At 33.4% G+C, this 22,783-nt stretch overlaps 1 protein-coding gene across 3 annotated transcripts in view; it reads left to right on the forward strand.

Moving 5' to 3' along the window:
* Window positions 1-303: 303 nt before the first annotated feature.
* SACS (sacsin molecular chaperone) overlaps window positions 304-22,783 on the forward strand; it is an 85,668-nt gene continuing 63,188 nt past the window's right edge. For 2 of the 3 annotated variants that reach the window (XM_031960788.1, XM_012545191.2), the window contains exons 1-2: window positions 304-401; window positions 13,581-14,066. In XM_031960788.1, coding sequence (XP_031816648.1) covers window positions 14,044-14,066 — 23 coding nt within the window. In that variant the 5' untranslated portion in view covers window positions 304-401; window positions 13,581-14,043. Of the gene's footprint in view, window positions 453-13,580; window positions 14,067-22,783 lie in introns of all 3 variants that reach the window. The other variant, XM_031960789.1, reaches the window with a different exon arrangement.

A 22,783-nucleotide genomic window follows, 5' to 3' on the forward strand; every position in this document is an offset into this window, starting at 1 on the left:
GTAAACTAACAACACAAATGAAGAAATTGAAGGATCAGGGGTGCTCCTGGAAAAGAAAAACTCAGCAGAATGTTAAAGTACTACTGTAAATCCCAGACCTGTATTTCTAAACATAACTGACTTTTTGATTGCTTTTGATTATAAGATATCTGTATTGTGAAGAGTATTATAATGCACCTACTATTTTACTGAACATGTCTCCTTACCTAAGCCGCATTTTGCAGCATTATTTAAATCTAATGTTGGTGCTAGTCGTATCTCTTTAAAAAAAAAAAAAATCCGGGTAGAGGGAGCTAATTCCGCTGCTGCATTGAACTTGGTTAGATGCACAGAGCTGCAGCAACAATCACGCATCTCACTCAGAAATCTGCTGATGTTACATCCTCATGCGTCAATGATCAGTAAGTGTTTTCAGGTCCAAACGGATTAAAATGAAAACCAGAAGCAGCGGGGTAAGATATTTAATGGAGAAAGGAAGAAATCTCTCTGTGTGATCGGTCATTTTATTCTCTGAGGGTTTGGCGGAAAGCAGGTCAATCAGTCACTGCAGTTGTTTGTGGGAGCTTTTGTTAGTAGTTATCTTAATTATGACAGTGGATGCCTTCTGATGAAGAATCATCTTGCCTTTGACATGTAGTAAAGCTATCAATGGTGTTTCTGTTAAATAAACTTGGGCAATGTGCCTTCAAGGTTGGGGGTGAGGGGAGATTTGGCAGCTGTGGTGTCTTACTAGACAGATTAATGGGGTAAAGATGTCCGTGCTAGTTGGCTTGAGAGTCTGGGATTCTTTGTTACAGTGTTCCATTAGAAACCTCCGGGGCATTGCTGCAGTACAGTACATATGGAAAGCTATGTTTCTGGATTCCATAAAGCTGCCCTTGATTTGAGATTTCTATGTGGTTTTAGAGTAAGTGGCATAGTTTTTAAAAGCATTTATTTCAACTTAACTGAGCAGTATGGAGAAATTTTAGATGTTGTTATCCAGACTCTTTAGATTTATGTGTGTAGGTAAAGATGCTAGTTCATGGGATTTAATCTAATCTCTTGTTTTCAAAAATTGAGAAAAGCTTAAATTATTTATACATTGCCCTCTGTGAATTTATGAAGGGAGCTGCCTTAACATGTAATAGGAAATGTATCTGTATTGTCATTGGAATGGGAAACTCCCAGGTGCAAGAAATTCCCCTCAACCAGCAATGCAAGTCATTACTTTCTTTGAAACTTAATAGTTTTAAGTGACTTGTCTAGAGCATTGGTGTCAAAATCAGAAATAGGGCATCTTGCACATATAACTCTGCAGGCCACATATTGATTAGGAAACCCAATATTAATGTTTATATTTTTATCATATTTTAAAATTTGTTTTGTTAAGTATTTTCCAGTTACATTTGAATAAGATTAGGGTTGCACTTGGGAATTTTGCTGTGCACATGCAGTCAGCAGGCCATGTATATTTGATATGTCTGATCTAGAGCACTGAAGTTTGAGTGATTTGCCCAGATCACAAAGTCAGTATGTATCATAGGTGGGACTTGAACTTAACTCTTCCTGGTATCAAGGCTAACTTTGTATCTATTATAAACCACTGTCTCTCATACTCTAATATAAAATTTAATGATAACAGACATTTATTTTTCCTGGAAGTGTATAGATTTGCAAACACAATGGTAGAACAGAGAGAGAATGAATTTTGAGTGAGAAAGACCTGGCTTCAGATTCTACCTTTGAAGACATATCTACCTTAAGTATGGGACCCTGGGAAAATCACTGAACTCTCTAAAGCAGTAAGAAGAATTACACACTTGAATTTGTGTAGGATTTTCAAACTGATGAAATTACAAGGCTAAACTTCTTCACTCCCTCGTACCATAAAATTTATATTAAATAAAATTTATAATTGAAATAAATTTCATTTGATTACCATGTTATATATTAAAATTAAACTTTCTATTGTCACCATTGATAGGGAGAGAATTGTGATTTGTCACTTCCTTCCTTCATGAAAACATCCTCCATTCTTACATTGCCTTTTCTGGTTTTTAGATTCATTTCTTTTCATTTTAGATCTAGGCACTCTCATTTTTTCCTCTGCCTCTCTAAAATAGAACATGACATCTTTTTATCCCACATAGTTCCTTGTTGTTCTTTGCATCCTGCTCAGTTAATTGAAAATATTTTATTTGAGCAACTACATGTGCTAGGCATTCTATTTCACTCTGAAGGGGATACAAAAATGATTCAAATATAATCTCTACCCTTAAGGATTTTACAGTCTAGCAAAAGATGACATATAGAGATAACTACATTACAAAATAGAATCTAAAAAAAAGAAAAAGTATAAACAAAATATTGTGAAAATTCTGAAGACAATATCATATCCAGGTAAGATATCATGCAAAGTTTCATAGAAGTAACATCTGAGTTACATCTTAAAAAATAGTATTTCAACAGGTGGGAATTTAAGGAAATTATTTTCTCTAGATTTTTAGAGGCAGTGGACAACATGACCAAAGGTGTGGAGATGGTGAAACATAGAACATGTTTGAGGAATAGCAATACTGTTTGGGTAGTTTATACGTAGTAGGATAAAGAGAACTAAGGCTAGAAAGATAAATTAGGGTCACATTATGGAGGGTTGTAAATATTAGTCTAAAAGTGTTATTTCCTATGGCAGGTAATAAAGTAGGATTTTTGAGCAACAGAGTGATGTATGTTTTAAGTAGATGCATATGGCTACCATTTGAAAAGCTTGAGCTGGGAAGCTAGTTAGCATATTGTTATTGTGGTCTAAGTAGAAGGTAATCAGAATATGAAATAGAGTGGTAATAGTGGATACAAAAAAAAAAAAAAGGAGGAAATAGATTTCAGAGATATATTAAAGGAGAAAATTGACAGAATTGAAAAAGTTGAACTTTAGGAGAAATGGTAATGAAAGTTTCCAAGCCCATATCAATAGAAGTTTATTGGTGCTACTGGCAAAAGTAGAAATATCCTTAAACCTTGTTTTGAGATGAAATGAGTGTGTTGAGTATGAAGATAGAACATTCTAAGTTTGGGAGCTCAATATGATGTAGAAAGAACATTGGATTGGAATTAAAAAATCTTGTTTCAAGTCCTTGATCTGACAATTATTGAGATAATTTAATCTCTTTTGAGTGTGTATCCTCATCTATAAAATGCAAGTTTTGTTATCCTCCATATCATAGATGAGGAATATAAGAATAGAAGAGGTGGAATGATTCAGATGACATTGCAGAAGAGCATACTTAGAAAAAAAGCAAAAAGGTCAAAACTTTAGAAAATGCTTGCATATGAGGGAATGTGAGGAAGAGGCAATCAACACAGGAGGACTCTTGAGAACTTAAGAATAAAAAAGTTTTAAGGAGCATGAGTATCAGAAGATTCAGAGAGAAAGACAACTGAGAAAGGGTATTTAGATTTTAAGATTAAGATTACCTTCAAAAAAGCAGTTTTATTTGATTGTTCAGAGTGGAAATTGTTTAGAGTGCAATGTATTGCAAAGTGTTAGGAAAAAGAAGCAGCTATAAATACAGAATATTCTTTCAAAAAGTGCATTTGGAAAACAAAGGAGAAAAACACAGTGGTGGCGTGAGGGAGTAGTAGATTGCCTTAGGCATTTACTAGCTGAAATATTGGGCAAATCACTTAACTGCTGAATATCTTGAGAGCAAATGAGATATTTGTAAAGCACTTAGATAATGCCTGGTATATAGTTGATACTATATAATTACTATCATTATTATACTATTATTCTTATGGTCAGAAAAGAGCTTTTATTTTTTTTAGAAGGTAAAGTCATGAGTGTATTTGGAAGAGGGAGAGATTAATGATTTCAAAGAAAGGGAAATCATAGATTAGAACTGAGGGAATCTTTGAATGCCATCAGATTCAACCCTTTCATTTTTTTGGATGAAGAAACTAAGGTGTTGAGTAAGGAAGTGGAAAGGGGATGGAAAGATAGGAAATTGTAGTCAGAGAGTGAGATTTAAGAGTTCATATTCTTAGAGGTGAGTTATTCTAGTCATATCTAAAGTTGTTTGGAAAGGGAGGTCACTGGAGTTGTAAGGCCAGTGTTAAGACTTTCAGTATGCTAAAGTTGCTATAATGAGGGCAGGAGCAAAGTGAAAAAAGTTTGTGAGCAAGTGTTGAAATAAATGAAAATAGTAGGAGAATATCCAAATGTTAGTAATAATAACAGCTCATATTTTTATAGATAATTATGATGTGGTTGGGGAGAAGATAAATATGTTACATAGGTATTATTTGCCTAGGGATTCATTCCAGTGGACCCTAGTTAATTTGTCCTGGCCTGTTCCAATCAGATCTTGCTTTTCATTTTCTCAATCTCTTCCTGACTTAAAACTCCCACTCCCCACTTCCAGTGATACAGTGTAGAATGGGTTTTCTGAAGCTACATTCCCAGTTTAGGACTCCTGGGAATGGTGTCTGGAGGGTCAGTGAGGCCTTTTTCCTTGAATGTTCTAGCACTCATTCAATTCAACAGTCTACTTGAATCTCAGGGGTTAAAGGAGAAGATGGTACATTGAAAAGAGTCCTACATTTGGAATCAAAGTATGAGTTCAATAAAAATAGATGTATGATATTGGAGGAGAAAAGATAATGGGAAGGCATTTGTGTTCTAGACCATTACTCTCCTTTTGCAGTTGAAGAAAATGAATCCCACAGAAATTCAGTATGGTCCAGAACACCCACACAATCAGTCATTTTTAGCTCTAAATCTACGATCCTTTCATTCCACAAACACTTCCACCTAATCTTTTCTCCCCTTACCTCACACATCTTTTTTTTTCCCCTAAAACTTTTTTCTAATGCATTTATGTTATGTTTTACAGTATAATTTATAGCTATGTTCCCCTAAATTGTAAACTCCATGAAGATAGAGACAATGACTTACATAATCGATATAAAGGTTATAATTGATGCCATGAACTTTAAAAGAGAAACATTGCCTTAAGAATATATATGAACCAAAGAAATAGTTTCCTGGTCACTCCTCCTTCAGAACCATTGTGTTAATGCCAAAGTTAAATTAAAAAGTGTTGCTGAGTGACTCCCAATTGTTGATCATATGAACTAGAGAGATTATAAATGGCAGCATAAATTTGGATTCAAATCTTGGCCTCTCTGCCAGGAGGCATAGTAAAAAAAGATTCTTTCAATTAAAGTCAAAAAGACCTTGTGGACTGGTTGGAGGGCCTGGGCAAATCATTTCATTTTTCTCTATTTGAGTTTCCTTCTCATAAAATGAAGATAATGATAGCACCTACTTCACAGTGTCTTCCCTCTGAGATTACTCCCAATTTATCTTCTACATATTACTCCTTTGAATTGTAAATTTCTTAAAAGTTGGGGCTGTTTTTGCCTTTCTTTATTTCTCTAGCATTTAGATATAGTAGGTGCTTAATAAATGCTAGTCGACTAACTGATGATCAAATGAGATCTTAATCCCAGTGGCCCAGTGAATAAGGTCTTGGTCCTGAACTCTGGAGGACATGTGTTAAAATTCTTTTTTTTTTTTTTTTTTTTTTTTTTTTTAATTTAATAGCCTTTAATTTACAGGATATATACATGGGTAACTTTACAGCATTAACAATTGCCAAACCTCTTGTTCCAATTTTTCACCTCTTACCCCCCCCCACCCCCTCCCCTAAATGGCAGGATGACCAGTAGATGTTAAATATATTAAAATATAACTTAGATACACAATAAGTATACATGACCCATGTGTTAAAATTCAATCTCAGATACTTACTTGCTGTGTGACTCTGGGCAAGTCACTCAATCCTGTTGCCTAAGATTCTCATATGTAACATGAACTGGAGAAAGAAATGGCAAAGCATTTCTTTACCCCTGCTGAGAAAATCCCAAATGGGATGTTGGAGTGTGGATGCAACTGAAAAAATGACTGAACAGAACACGTATTTGCAAAATCCTTTGTAAACAACAAAATTATATACAATTGCTAGTCGCCATCATCATCGTCATCATCATCATCATCACCATCATGTCATGGAGAGAGAGGAGCTTTCTTCTCCACCCCACCCCCACCCTTACCCCCAGTCCTTGGATAAATCACTTCCCTGCTCTCTAATCTTTAGTTTCCGCTTTTAATTAAATCCAACTCAATTCAATTCAGTAAATATATTCAGTGCTTACTTTGTGAAAATTACTATTCTATCTAAAAAGATAAAATGGAAACAGTTCTGTTCCCCTGCCCCCAGCTTACATTCTGCTGAAGAGAATAAACATAAATGGAAATTTAAATACAAAGTAACTTCAAGAAGACAGAGCTCTGATAACCATAGCTAGGAAAGAGGGAATATGTTTCAGTCATGGCATGTCACCTGTAGAAATGTATACAAGAATAAATGTCTCATAAGGAAGAAATCTAACATTTGTAAAGGAGACAGAGCTGGCAATATTTGGTACTAGTAGATTTCTAAGGATCTTTCTATCTCTAAATCTATGAGACTGATGCCCCAATGTCACACACAAATTTTGATTCAGAGTTAAAGGGAGATTCTTTTTGAATAATGCCTAACATAATACTTTGCAGAATTTGACTTTAGACACTATATTATGATGACCGAGATAGGTGAGCTTTACTAAGCTTATGAAAGGTCAAGTTGAAGATCAAATTGCTTTTTCCATAGGTAGTCTGATCTTAGAAATCAGGTGGTTTCTTATGCTAATTATGCTTCTATTATGTTGCCTCTCTTGGTTTCCTAATCAACTTGGTTTTCTAAGGGAAAGTCAAACCTCTGTTTCCTCATTTATAAAATGATAGGATAGGATGGATTAAATGAGATTCTTCTGTATTTTTTGTCATGATCTGAAATCCATGTGCTTGGGCTGCATATATTTAATTGAGTTAACATTCACTTTCAATTTAAATAATCACTTGCTCCAACCCTGCTAGTGGTTGGATTCTAGCTTTCTTCTAATTCATGGTTGCTATTTAATCAGGTTAAAAAACAAACAAACAAACAACAATTTACAAACCTCAGATCAAGCCCTGAGGTGAACTTCTTAAGATTAGGTAAATTACCTTTGGTTTGAGGGTTGTATGTTGGAGGTTTGGGGCTTAGATGATATCAAGTCTGTGATACAAGCCTAAGTAATATTGTTTTGGGACTAAATTTAGAGTCTTCATGACTCTATATTTTGAAAACTGTATATATTTTGAAACTGACTATACTATGGCAATTCCCGGCATTAGAGTAATTGCTATATGGCTGTCTGTATATCATGATGTATTTTGTCACCATCAATACTAAATTGTATGCAACATGATATCAGTTGCTTTTCTGAGATCACTTATGTCAATACTTAAAATGAAACCTGAGCTTAATTTAAGATTTACTGAACCTTGCAACTAAAAAATTCAACTATTCATTTTTTTTACCCTTGATCCCCTCACATTATTATCTCCTTGTCTTAATGTTCATGCCTTGGCTTACCTTCCTTATTGACCATCTCCCCCTGTAGTCTCCAGGAGTTAGAACAAGCCACCCTCACCTTGCTGACTTGGTCCACTACATACGCAGTTATCTTAATTCAATTGAACTCTCCCTATTGTACAGCAATCCTTTTACTCTTCCTTAATTGAATCTCTTCTGCTTCCATCAATTATTCAAACATTTTCTTTTCTTCTTAGACCTTCAAGACTATTTCTCTCTCTCTTCCCCCTTTCCCATATAACTCAAAACCTAGGCTTCTCCTTGCTTTTCTCTGAATCTGAAGAAGAGTACTTGAACCTATTTCCTGCTCTATGAACATATTATTTTTCTCTTCTTCCTCCTCCCTGCTTTCCTTTTCTCTTCTCTTTTGTCTTCCATTCCCCATAAACACACAGATATACCTCATTAGGAAAAAAAAAAGACTTTCACTTGACCCTATCATCCTTTACATATATTTTCCTTTTCCCTTTACATATCTTCTTCCTTTCACTATCAAACTCTTAGAAAGAATCATCAATACTCAATGTCTTTGCTTACTTTTTCATTATCTACTAAATTTGCAATTCTTTGCCACTTGGCTTCTTATTCTGGGGTCAAGTATTCTTATTTTACCTCAGCAATTTTCCTATTCTATCTTGGAATGCATATGTCCAATTCTCCTTCTCTCTTTCCTCTTGATCCCACCCATTCTTTGAGAATTGTAGTCAAACCCACATTATTATTGCCCCTGAAAAATGAGTGCCAGTTGACTGCCCTGAGTTCCACTAACCATCTTTGTGTCTTTATGCCCATAACTCACTTCCCTGTCATTTACTTCCTTTATATGTGTTGTCTCATCTAAGCTTCTTGATTGCAGGGACCATTTTGCTTTTGCATTTGTATCTCAGCATAGTGTTTAATAAAGTAAGTATTTAATAAAGCTTTTGATTCATTCATCCTTAATTATTTGTTCAATGGAACTGAACTCTCTCGTTAAAGTCATTTATATATTTCAAAGAGAACTGAATTTCACATGTGTGAATTATATACTTTTGAAAAGAGTTCATCTCTGATATCTTCCTATAGTGTGATAGGGTTTCTGAAGATGCAGGGGTTAATATTTTATTTAATCTAATAAAGGAATAGTCTTCACACTAGAACTAAGGACTGTAATTAGTGAATTAAAAAAAAATAGTTGTTTTCAGTTTGGGGACATGAATTTGCTTTTGTCCTTTAGTCTTAATGCATATAATATAAAAATCAAAATGAATTGATTTTCCTTTGTTTTCCCATTAATCAGCTGAACATAAGCCCTTCATATTCTGGCTCTATTCCAGTAGGCCTTCTTGGCTATTCCTTGAAATTGGCATTCCATCTCTTACTACTATGTTTTTGTATACACACTGTTCTGCATGGACTATCTCCTCACTCCTCCCTCTTATAATTCTAATTTTTATTCAAAGTTTTTGTTTGTTTATTTAAAATGTTCACTTATTTTTTTTTATTCTGATCAAAATGAGCATTTCCATGCACACTGTAGAAGAGGAAAGAATTGTACATGAAACTGCAAATTTTAGTTACATAGAACTTGCTTTTCTTTTTAAGTATGTGTATAATAAATTCAACATGTAACTTTCAATGCTGTCCTACTGGAGTCATTCCTTCTGACCTTACTTCTCTTCTCTCTTTTGTAGAATAGGAGAATCTTATCCCAATATCCAGATTTCTTCAGCATTCAACTCTGGTGCCAACTCACAAGGAAAACCCTTTATGATATCCCTAGTTATTAGGGCTCTCTCATTCTTCCACTGTCTTTCACTTATTTAACAGTTTTATTTCATTAAATAAATAATTATCAGTGCTTGTTGTGAGCATGACCTTGTACTAGATTATGGGTGCCGTAAGACAAAAACAAAACAAGTGCCTTTATTCTGTGGCATTTGTTGTTGTTTGTCCTTCACTCTCATAGATGACCAGGACAGTAGGGAGATGATGCCCTGACATACAAGTAAATTGGATTTGAGAGAGTGAAAGAGGACTGTGCAAAGTTACCAGCCTTACTTTCTCCTCCAGAGCCATCTGGGGTCAGTGGCCAGATACAGATCAGAATGACTGGAGATGTCCCTGGATGTAGTGGGAAACCTTGACCTTTTTAAGCTAAAGTTTCTAACAGGTCTCCATTTACTGATTAATGCTAAGTAAGAAAGAAATGAGGCAAAGAATGGCCTTTTTAAAACCTATAACATGATTAAACCATTAAAAAATTTAGTTCGGAAGTCTCCATGTGTATGTTGAGGACAAGGTATAGTGAACCAAAAGAGTCAGAGACTAAAAAAAGAACTATCAATTAGAAAGGTGATGCAAGGATGTGTGAGTGAAATGGATATGAGAGATGTGGAAGTAGAAATATGATACATGACAACTCACTACATATGGGGGGAGAGAGAAGAGCCAAGGATGACTCTAATATTACAGACTTGGTGTCTGGAAGGATGGTAATGCTGTTAATAGTAATAGAGAATTTTGAAGGAAGAATGGGTTTGGGTGGAAATATGAGTTCTGTTTTGGTTATATTGAGTTATTGAGTTTGAGGTACTCATGGAACAACTGGATATATAAATGTCTAGAACATAATTGAAAATGTATGACTATAGTTCAAAAGATAGATTAGAATTATCTATGAAGATTTAAGAGATATTTGAATAAAAGGAGTGATGAGATCACCAGGAGAAGGAATGTAAAGAGAGAAAAGCCTTTGGACAAGAGCCTTGGAGAATACTCCTGATTAGTGGACAGAAAAAGAATAATTCAGCAAAGGAGATTGAGAAGGAACAACTAGAGAGATAAGAGAACCAAGAAATATCAGTGTTACAAAAATTAAGTGAGGATCCAGGAGGAAAGAGATGGTTTTCCTAAAACTCAGATCAGTCCCTGTCACACTCCCACTCAATCAACTTCAGTTACTCCCTTTCACTTCCAAGATCAAATATAAAATCTTTTGTTTGATTATCAAGGCCATTCATAACCTAGTCCCTTCTCAGTATTCTCACACTTCATATCTCATATAATCTTTGAGCCAATAACACTAGTCTCTTTTTTGTTTCTCAGACAAAACACTCATCTTCCTAATGGTCCTTTTCACTGGTTGACACCTATGCCTGAAATGTTCTTTTTCCTCATTTCTGCCTTCTGGCTTCTCTGTCTTCCTCTAAACTGGAATTAAAATCTCACCTTCAACAGGACATTTTTCCACATTTATCAATTCTAGGGCCTTCCCTCTGTTGGTTATTTCTTATCCTGTATGTAGCTCATTTGTGCATTGTTATTACATGCTGTCTCTCCCATCAGATTGTGAGTTCCTGGAGGGACTATATTTCTTGGTTTTTTTGGGGGGTAGGGGTGGGGGAGGGTGGATCCCTAGCACTTAGCACAGTAACTGGAACATGTTAGGTGATTAATAAGGTGCTTATTGATTGACTGGTTGACGGTGTCAAAAGCTGCAGAATTCAGTAACATAAAGATTAGCAAAAGACATTGGATTTAGCATGGCTATTATCACTATCACATTGAAGTGGTGTGGTACTCCCAGTGTATTATATCCTCCCAGTTAAGAGAACTGTTTCTCATTTTTTCCCAATGACTAGCATTGTACTTTGTATATGGTAGTTGCTCACTAATGCTAATAAATGCCTATTTCATGTTTACCTTGATATCATTAATGAAGACTGTTAGACAAAACAATTATCTATATAGTAGCATCAAAGAATTTTGTAAGTTCTTAACATATGTATTGGAGACACTTTATTGGAGGATAGATTTTAAGATTTCACTTTAGAGCAGGACTTCTTAAAACTTTTCCCACTTATGACCATTTTTCACTCAAGAAATTTTTATGCAACTTCTGGCTTATAGGTTTATGAAATAAGTATATAAATCAAACGTTAACTGATAATAAATCATAAAGAAAATTATTTTAAAGCAATTCTTTGACATACACATAATTTTTACCCTTTATTAAAGATGAAAGCAAATTTGCATACTGATGACATGGATGTCATTCAGTTATGCAATGAATTTGGAAATGAATTGAATTAAAGTGTTAGGTCTTTTGGGATCACTTAAAATTAGCTTTTACAATTTAATTTTAAATATGGATATTATTTTGTTAGATTCAAAAGCAAACTCATCATTCTACCTTAGCAAAAACAAGATTTCGTGTTTAGATATTCATTGATCTTGTAGCTTTGTATTTTTCATGTTCATATACACTTAGCTATAGAATAGATGTCAAATAGTGGTCACCTTAGCAGTGACCTTGTCCCTTCCACTAAAATAATTTATCCTTCAGCCTACATAGTTACTGTTAATATCTGCAATGTTTGCTACTTTTTCTGCATATTGATTGATAGAATGTGACTTTTATCCTGTTTACAAAGATCCTCTTTTTTAATCAAATCATTTTTTTATTGACTCATTTTGTTGACATTGAAGACATGATGAATATACAGTAAATAAACTGACCTTTCTTTTGTAATGTAGATTTTTCAATGATACATTCTTACCCTGATACAGAAGATTTAGCTTTGGAAAGAGATTATTTGGTAAAATGAACTACATTATGAAGTTATATTGAAAATGCTGATGCTTTATACTAACATTGTTCATCAGATAGGAAGAAAATGTATACATTCTTATGACATTACTAAAATGTAATTATGCTTTTCCTCTGAATAGTAACTTTATACTTTTCAAAAAAATATTTTCTTAACTGGAACAAATTATTTTGTATATCATATATTATTTTAGAGTCAAACTAAATATTTTTACATTTTAGATTTTGCTGGAAAATACCTGTGTTAGTTCATTAAAAGGACATCTGAAAATATAAACATAAAGGACATTATATTTGAAAGTCAAGTGTAGAACCAAGAGCATTAGACTAGATATCAGGAGATCCAAGTCTTTATTTGATTCCACGCCTTACTAATCACATATTGGCTAATGGCAGACCCTCAATTTTCTCATTTGTAAAGTGGGAATAAAATCCGCCCTGCCTTCCTCATAGGGTTGTTGTGAAAATTAAATGAGATGTACTGTATGTGAAAATATTTTGAAAAGGTAAAGTGCTTTAGTATAAGATATTATTATAAACTGCTATTTTAAAAAAATCCATTCATACACCATTATAAGGTCTTTTTGAAGTTTATCATCATTAATTTAATACTTGGAAATATGGGGTGCCATTTGCAAATTTCAAGATTTCACTCTTTCAGGACCTCCATATTCTTTAAACTTGGTGTCCTCATCAGCAAACTTGGATTCAATGACCATGTTATTGCAGATCATTCTGAAACCTCATCTCTAGCCCTAGTCTACTTGTTGAATTACAAATCTGTATCATCAATGATCTAGTGACCATTTCAGATTGGTTACCCTGTAGACATCTCAAACTCATTATGTCCTAAACAGAACTCATTATCTTTCTTCCTCAAATCATTCCCCCCCCCCCAACTTTCCTATTTATATAAAATATGTTTATGGACCTTTGCTTCTGGCTTAATAACTATAGTTCATAATGTATAAAGTAGAAACACCTACTAACAAAGACAGAAAAAACATACAAAGAGAAGCTTAGTAGTGTAGTTCAGGATACTGGATTTGCAGTGAGAAAAGCAAAATTTGAATTTAAGTACTAAAAACTTGGACAAGTCTCTTCATTGTCTCTAGCCTCAATTTCCTTATCTGTCCACACACCTAAAATGACTCAACAACAAAAAAGGAAAGAGTTGAACATGATGATCCTAAGGGTTCCTTCAATTTATAAATAATACCTTTGAGCTACTGTAAGAAACACACAAATGGTAAAAATGTCAAGTTGGACTTCAGAGGTTAGTAGATAGATTTAGTTAGATGAGTATTTGGAGGCTGAGATAAGAAGAAGACCAATGCCATGTTGCTTGGCAGCCCTGCAATGCATCAGGCAGTTTATATTTAGAAAGTCCCTGGAGCTGAGGGTTAATACTGTATATTGGGGGGGAATGACTTTTCGTTGTCCTTCTGTTCACGTCTCTGCTTTCTCTTTCTTGTTTTCTATTCCAGGATTACAGAACTCATGTAACAAAGCTGATATTATCAGAAAAGAAATAATGATACACATCTGTACTCAATCCTTGCTGAGATGAGAGGGCATCAGAATAAAAATATTTTTTTAAATCATCTTTTTTCATGTTGTTAAAGGAATCCAGAAGAATGAAGAACACGAACAAATATTTGGTGGGAGGAAATTCAAGAACTCCTAATTATTGAGTGGTATTTCACTTTAATGACTTCTGGAAGGGATAGAAGAAGAAAGACAATTCAAGAAAGTGATCATCATCAGAGTGGAGATACATAATGTAAGAATAAACACAACCATGTTTTCTGACATCAGATAATGAATGAGTCCTAATAAAAGGCTTTTCACTGGTCATAGAAAGCTGGACTTCTGGTGGGGAAAAACTAGCACAGAAGAAAGGAAAACATAATCTGTATTTTAGTAGAAAATATTTCATGAGAAGAAATAATGGAGACCAAGGATGATGTCAGGTAAATGACTTTTTATAATGTATATATATGTTTTAAAGTACTTCAATTATAGTGAAATTTCGTAGTTTACTGATTATATATATAGCTATTACATAGCTTATATATTATATAGCTATTACATAGCTTATATATTATATAGCAATACAATTATGTTATATATTATATAACTATATATTGTATAGTCTATATTATATAGATTATATATAGCCATTATGCAATTATACATAATGGCAAATTGAAACAAAAAAGGAAAAAATAAAGTCAAATTTTAGCAGCAGATAACTTTAATTACATGGAAATAAACTTAAAATCTAAAGGCCTTAAATTCTTTTATAAGTAGTTTATAATAGTTTTGGATTTTGCATTTGCTGTTAAAATTTGCTAAATTGGCATAACTAGTAAGTCTACACAGTGAAGTTGGAAGTATGATGGCCAGGAAACAAATAATAACTCATATTTGTATAGATTCTTATGTTTATAATATGGTATTTATATGATTTATTTCAGGAAAATTGGCCATTGTGAATCCTCACTGTTTTGTTATTAGCTACCCTTAAATTTTTTCCTCTTTAAAGTGAATATACTTCTAGTATTTCTTCCCTATTTACTGCTATAAGGAGATATGGTAAGGGTAAATGATATAACCCCTTAAATACTTAAAGCCATGTAAAATGTAAGATGCATAACTGGAATAGAGAGGATAATTCTTCCCACACACCACCATTCATACTTGTGTTAATCTCATTTTGACACCTAATAGGTAACAATCTTGCTTTTCAACAGATAAAATGTCTCGTTTATTTACAAGCCTTTGCCTTTCTGCCTAAACAGAACATTTTACTGTCTTTTCTTGTGTTTTAAAAAAAAAATTATTCATAACTTGTATTCTAATGTAATGTCTTTAAGAAAAAATAGAACAACATTCCCTTTTGAAGATATTCTTATTTAATATTAGTCCTTCAATGTCCCTAAAAAAGACTCCTGTGAGTTCTTCTCTGTTCAGTACTTGAGTGCCATGGAAGGTTCCTACAGCTATTAATAACTGCAGCTAAGATTCACAGAAATTGTCCTCTGGCCAAATAACATTGTAAGTTGAAAAGATGTTTCCCAATTTTAAAAACATCAAAGAGATCACTTCCATTCCTTGTTTTACTACCTAAAAAGCAGGAATTCAATGGAGATATTATTATTAGGTATCCTTACTTGTAAATTTTTCCTTCTAGAAAGCTAGGTTTTATTTTATATCCCATCCATGAGGTATATAGTATATGAAGATATCATCATCTTTGTCATCATCACCAATCCCTTTAAGCAGTAGTTCATAGAACAGTAAACATAAAAGAATATTGTGCCAGTCCTGTGCCAGGATTACTTTTATCTGAACTCGTTTTGATCAAGATGAGAATAATGAAATAATAATCATCAAAATAATGGACATTTACATAACTTTTTAAAAGTTTGTAAGCTGTGAGGTAAAAGCATGCCTATTTTACACAGGAAGAAACGTGCCTAGAACTGACTTGTATAGAATAATATAGTATGTGTTTGACGATTTGATCATTGAGCTTCCTGGTTCCAACTCCACTGTCAAGCTGCTTCTCCATACAAGGAAAAGTGACATTAATGCTTTTGTCTCTATAGATCCAAACTATGATTTTTTTTTTTATGGTGTGATGTACAGATTAGTGGACTTGAAATAAGGAAAACCTGAGTTCAAATCTTTCATTAGATACTTACTAGCTATATGACCTTGGAGAATAACAGCCTCTGTTTTTATCAACTGTGAAATGGGGATAATAATAATAATACTTAGCTCCTGGGGTTTTTGTGAGGATCAAATAAGATAATAAATGGAGAGCACTTTGCAAACCTTACAATGCTACTGTTTTTAGTGCTTATTACTTCTGTTAATGGCTTATAAAAATAACTCTCACTTACATAGCAATTGAAGATTTATAAAGTACTTTATAGATATCTCATTTTATCCTCTCAACCTTAGGAAATAGGTGAAATTAGTATTCCCATTTTACAGATGAGGAAATTGAGCCAAAGGTTGAGCAATTTGCCCAACATCACACAGGTATTAATATATCTGAGGATGGATTTGAACTCGGGTATTCTTCATTCAAAGTTTAGATTTCTATCCACTGTAACACTTTGCTGAAGATAACTATAAAGACAATGTGGAACAGTGGAGGCTTTTACTGGGAACCACTTTCCTTGATTCTGGTCCCACCAATAATTAACTAGCTATGTCTTTTGAATAAATTATTATCCAAGAAGTTTGGACCTGAAATGATCTCTTAGAAGGAGAGTTGTTGCTTTGTGTGTGTGTGTGTGTGTGTGTGTGTGTGTGTGTGTATATGTGTTGTTGGCATAGGGATGTGCTTTAAAATGTTTAACAACTCAATCTCTGAAAACTAAATAACACACTTTTAAGTTAAATCCTTATTCTGAATATTTTTTCCATTGATAAATATTAGTCACTTTCTTAAGTTTACATAATCAACAAAACAAAGCAAAAAATCATGCCCTGATTTTCAGTGTCTGCTGATTTCTGAGGGGCAAATTCTTGTACTGAAATTTTGCCAATAAGCTCTCTCAGTCCTAAGGGACTGCACTTCTTTGGTTGACTGATAAATCTTGTGAACCCTTTCTCTGAATAAAATACATAAAATGGGATTACAAAAGGAAACCAATTATACTAAAAGTTATCAAAATATATTTTATAAATAAGTTCATGGACCCCAGGTTACGAATCCTTGTCTTATTAAGAGTCCTTGTCTTATAGTGAAGTGAGAATCCCTTCTAACTCCAGGCTCTATGATACATATCATTCTTTTCAAAAAAATTACTTTAGCCTTGAGCAGTCCTTTCCTTAAAGAAATCAACAGTTATTTCCTGGTTCATATTAAACTGGCTTTTCTTTCTTCTCAAGTTCTGCACCTCATACCTCTTTCTACTGCATCTCATTGTGTTTATTTGTAACTGCTTCCCCAATACAAGATCATTTTGAATTTTAATCCTGATTTCCGAAGTATTAGTTAGCTGCCTCTCCCCAAATTGTAGCCATTTCTAAATTTAGGACCATGGGAGCTTACTTAATGAACATAGTCTCTTTTCTGTTAGAGTCAGTGATTAGGATGTTAAGTGGATTAGCATTACCAATATTTGAATTTACAAAGGATCTATAGTCCAGGAAATGGACTTTTATCAACATTTGGAGATATAACAGAAGATATTTTAAATTCCTGGAAGTTTTCTCACCATCTTGACTTTGATTAATTAGTAAAGTCTTGAATTTGTAAGCAATTTTGTTTCTCAAGTAATCAATACTTAGTTTAAATACTTAAACTTTAACATTTAAACATTTTCATGTCTGTGAAAATATAAGCAGTAAGGTAACAAGACATCACTGAACACAAATGCCAGAAGGCATAACAAGATGATGTAACATCTGCCATAGTGTAGATCAACATCCCAGCTGCTTGCATTTAGAGATATGTATATGAATGTATATATATATATATATATATATATATATATATATATATACATGTATAAATGGAGAGGCTGAGACAGTATTTCTTTTCCACATTAATGGCATCAACTTCTTCTAGTGTGCAGCTGTGAATGATTTATTCTATGCATAAGTCAATAGCAGATGTCTTTAGTGTGATAACATGAAATTGCAATATCTGCAAGGTATAAATTCAGAACAATATATGCATTGTGCACATATACAATATACATATATAACATACATATATGTGTATATAAAACACAAATATATATGTAAAATATGTAAATACTAATATATGATAATTATAAAAATATTATGTTTTATAATATATTAACTAACATAATACATTATATATACATCAAGAGTGATCTGACAAAAGCTGTCCAGCTTGTTTGTGCAAATAGGGTTTTTATATTCAATCCTTATATGCATGGTATTCAAAGGCATGCTCTGTTCAGGTCAGTATTTGTCTTAGTCTGGAGGGTTCTGTTGAAGGAAGAGCCCATTCAACATTGTTCAGAAATAGTCTTGGACTGAAATGAACTTTCTGGAACTGATCCCAGAGTATGTAAAGTGGAGGTACTAAAGGAACATGATACCTTGGATAGGGCATTTAAGTCTGAATAAATTATGAAGGGTCTGGCCATTTATATATCATGGTTAAACACCATATGGTCTTTCCTTATTAAAAATATTTTTTTTAAAAGCCTATAATACTAGACTAAGAACTACTTTTGAAGGTATATTAATGACCCCTTATGTTAGGATTATATATTTAACGCTTAGATATCATCTATCCAAACTAATGGAGAAATTGAGGTATTTTTTGGTTATGATATATCTAAACTCATACAATAAATGGTTAGTATGAGAGACAATGGTATAAAAATCTGATTACTTTGTTTAACGTTCAATGTAGAAAAGGCCATTCTATGCATATGAAGTGAAATATTTTTTTAAAATAAATGGAGAAATTCTATTATTGTTTTCCTTTCAGATCACTGAAGTTGACTATGCATACTCTTGATCTTTAAATCATAGCTCACATTTACTTGGTACATTTGGCTATTCGAAACCTTTCCTCACAGTAACTCTGTGAAGGAGACAGGTTAAATAATATAATTCCCATTATACAGATAAGTAAATAGAAAATCAGATGTGATTTTTCTGTAATTACAAAGTTAATAAATCTCAGAACTAGGTCTTAAACTCAAGTCTGTTGCCTCTCTGCCTCCTTTTTTAGATCGGTTCTTTCTTTATCTGGCTGCTTACCATTACATTATAAGAAGATAGGCAGTTGCTTACATTAGAATTTTGATAAATGCTTTAAAAAAGATTATTTTAGACTTTTAAACTTACTCATATCTACACCATACCTTTGTGTGCAAAAAAAAGGTCAAGATTTTTATTAATCCTGGGGGGGAGGGGTTAATTTTCCTCATACATGTCAATAATAATACATGTAGTATTAATTGAAAAAAATTAACTATGCAACTCTTATGTTCAAGGTTCTAGGTGCACAGTAATTAACAAAAGTGAACATGATTTAATCTCTACCCTCAGGAAGCTTATAATTATAAATGTATCATTTTGGCTGTTTTCCAAGATTCCAATGCTTTCCACACTTATCCAAATCCATAGTAAGATAGTTGGGTTTTTTGACCAATTTGAAAATATTTTCTTTCCCAAGTTGATGTCAAAAGTGATTTATTCTAAGTATTCAACAACAGATGTCTTTGGGATAATAACACAAAATTGTGTCATCTACAAGGTGCTATAATGCATAATAGAATAAATGTGAGAAAACAACAGGTTTTCAAAGTGGTTGTAAGGATACAATGGGAAATAATGGTGACAAAAATTATGTGTTCTATTTGTGCCCAGAAGAGAAGTTCATAGAATAAGTTGTATCTTTCTAGATACCTCTCTTGACATTAGCCTTGAAGTATTTTGAAATTTCCTTTGGACAGTGAGTCTATTCAAAGCTAAGATATCAGAGATAAGGGGTAGCACAAAGAACACATATATGAGGATATTTGTGTGTATCTGCTGGTTTAAATATTTGAAGGATCCTTAAATTGTTTAAATTAACAGATATGCTTCATTTTTCAATTAAAAGTTAAAGAATTCATCAAATTTAATTTAAAGTTAGGCACTCTCTATGTTCAAGGCAAAGCCAAAGCATTCTCAGTAGACCTAGCAGGAACCTTCAAGTTTGACACATGTAGAAACCAAGGATTTGCACAAGGTCAATCAGTTAGCTTCAAGAGTAGGATGTGAACTGCTGTGAGATGCTGCCCATTCTAAAGATTTATTTTATGCTATTTTAATAAGTCATATGCTATGATAAAATGCTTTAAATCAAATCCCTAACTTTCATTCATTTATTCAACAATCATTTATTAAGCATCTACTATGTTCAAAGTACCCTGTTAGTCTCTTAGGATACAAAAAACGACAAACAAAATAGTCTCTAAGGAGATTGTATTCTATGGGGAACACAGTAGATAAATACAAATAAAAACAGATGCAATGTAACTTTTTGAGTGAAGAATGGTAACAACTATTGTGTGTGTGTGTGTGTGTGTGTGTGTGTGTGTTTGTAAGGACCTTATTCAGGTGTGTGTGTATTTGTAAGGACCTTATTTAGGAGATAGCAGCTGAGCCTGATGGATAGTTTGGCATTTCAAGAGGCCTCAGTGCAGAAGGAGAGAATATGGCCATTGCATAAGAAGAGTAGGGGGAAATGAGATGTCAAAACTAGGGAACAAGCAGCCCAGTTTGATTAGAACATGCATGAATTGGAGTAATGTAAAATAAAGCTAGAAAAATAGACCAAAGCTAGATTGTGAAAAGTTTTAAATGTCAAACAGAAAAAGCTGTATTTTATATTAAAACAATAGGTAACCATTGAATATTCTAAATTAGCTAGGTTTTTGTTAAGACACAGAAAGGGAAACCTATTCATTTCTCCTCAAAATTCCCATGGGTCCTTCTCCCCCGACATTATCAGGAGATCCTTGCTTCATTTTCCTGAAAAATTGAGGATATTCACCCAGTTCCCTCTTCTCCCTTCTTCCTAATCTATTATTACTCACCTGCTTTATGTCATTATTTCCTTCACTTGCATTTCACATTAAGAGGTGGCCTTATTCTTTACCAAGTCAAACTCTCTATATGACCTAAGCCATAAAATCATATTTTCTCCAATAGATTCTTCCTTCTGTCATCCCTTCTCTCTCACTTTGTCTCTACTTGTCTACTGGCTTCTTTTCTACTACTTACAAACATATTCATATTTTCCCTATCCTCAAAAAATCTTCATTGATCTTTCTCTCCCTGCTAGTAGCTAATATCTCTTTGCCTTTGTGGTTGAACTTGTGAAAGTTTCTGATCTCATCCTTCAACCCAAATTTCTTTCTCCCAAGATACCAATGGTATCCTAATTACCAAATCCAGTAGTCTTTCCTCAGTCTTCCTTGTTTTGACCTCTCTGCAACCTTTGACACTGTTGATCATTCTCTTCTCCTAGGTTTTTGGGACACCAGTAACTTTTGGTTCTTCCTCTGTACTTTCTACATGACTGTATTTTCTAAGTCTCCTTTGTTAGATCATTATCCACATCAAGCCCAGTACTTGTGGTTGTCTCACAGGGCTGTCCTGGGTTCTCTCTTCTCTTCTCCCTTTATACCATATCATTTGGCGATCTTATCAGCACCCATGGATTTAATCATCATCTCTATTAGGTTAATTCTTAAATTTGCCCTGTCTTAACCTCTCTTCTTACTTCCAATCTCTTACTGCCTTTTAGACTCCCAAAATTAGATGTTCAATAGATGTCTTAAATTCCACGTCTCGAACTGAATTGAATACCTTCTAAACTTTTGAGGGCACCATGGTGCTCCTATTCCCCTATGTTGGCAACCTAAGTGTCCTCTTTGATTTCTCTCTCTCTCTCTCTCTCTCTCTCTCTCTCTTTCTCTCACCCCCTCTTCCCATAGCCAGCCTGTTGCCAAGAGCTTTTGATTTCAGCAACATCTCTTAAATATAGTACACTATGTCCCCTTTTCTTCTCTGAGAGTGCTACCCCTCTAGCCCTCATCATCACACCTTGACTGTTGCAATAGTCTGCTGATAGGTCTGCCAGACTAATTTCTTCCTTCTCTAATCCATCTTCCATTCAGCTTCCCAAGTGATTTTCCTAAAATCTTGGTCTGACCTTGTCATTCCTACATTCAGTAGACATGGTGTTTGGCATATAATAGGCACTTAATAAATGCTTATTGACTTGATTGATGATAATTTTTATAAATTTATTTTATATCCTGCTTCTTTGCTGAAGTTATTAATTTTTTAGTTAGAGTTCTAGCATTCTGTTAAATAATCCATTCTATAATCTAAAAAAGTGATGATTTTTTTTGTCTTTGCCTATTCTTTTTCTCTTAATTTTGAATTTCTTTTTCTTTCAATTTTCTTCTCTGCCTTGCCTCAACCACTTTTAGTTTGAAGATCATTTTGTTTCATAGAGAGTTTAGTAGGAAGTCTTCTTTCCTTATTTTTTTAAAAAAACTTTGGAATTAATTGTAATTCTAATGTTTGATAGAATTTACTTGCATATCCATGCAGTTAATACTTTCTTTTTTCTTTGGGGATTACTTTATGGCTTATTCAATTTCTTTTTCTGTCATTGGGCTCTCTATTTTTTTCTCTGTTAATCAGGGAATTTTATATATTTTAAAAATATATGTTCACATTTATCATCTTTGTTGACAAGTAGTTGGGAAATAGTTTCTAATAGTTTCTTCTTCATCTGTTTAAATTTCTCCTTTTTTTCATTTTTAAAAATTATATCAATTTAGTTTTCTTCTTTATCACTTTAGCTACCAGTTGTTTATTTTGGTTATTTTAAGGACTTTTTTGCTTAGGAATATTTCTTCCCTAATTCTACTTCTCTTAAATGCTGTTCCTATTTATTGACCTCCAGCTTTTAATATATTAAATTTATTTCTACACCAAACATTTTTTTGTGTTGCATGTATTCAACTCTCTTTAGTCCAATTAAAAAAAAAAAGTTAGTCTTATGAGATACCCTTTCCCATACCCTTTCTACCATGTTTGTATATTTTTCACAGTTTCACAATTAAGAGAAGTAGCACGTTCCTCACTTTTCTTTCTCATTTCTTTGGTAGTATAT

This window comes from Sarcophilus harrisii, chromosome 3 (genome assembly GCF_902635505.1).
Source record: "Sarcophilus harrisii chromosome 3, mSarHar1.11, whole genome shotgun sequence".
NCBI classification, from domain to species: domain Eukaryota; kingdom Metazoa; phylum Chordata; class Mammalia; order Dasyuromorphia; family Dasyuridae; genus Sarcophilus; species Sarcophilus harrisii.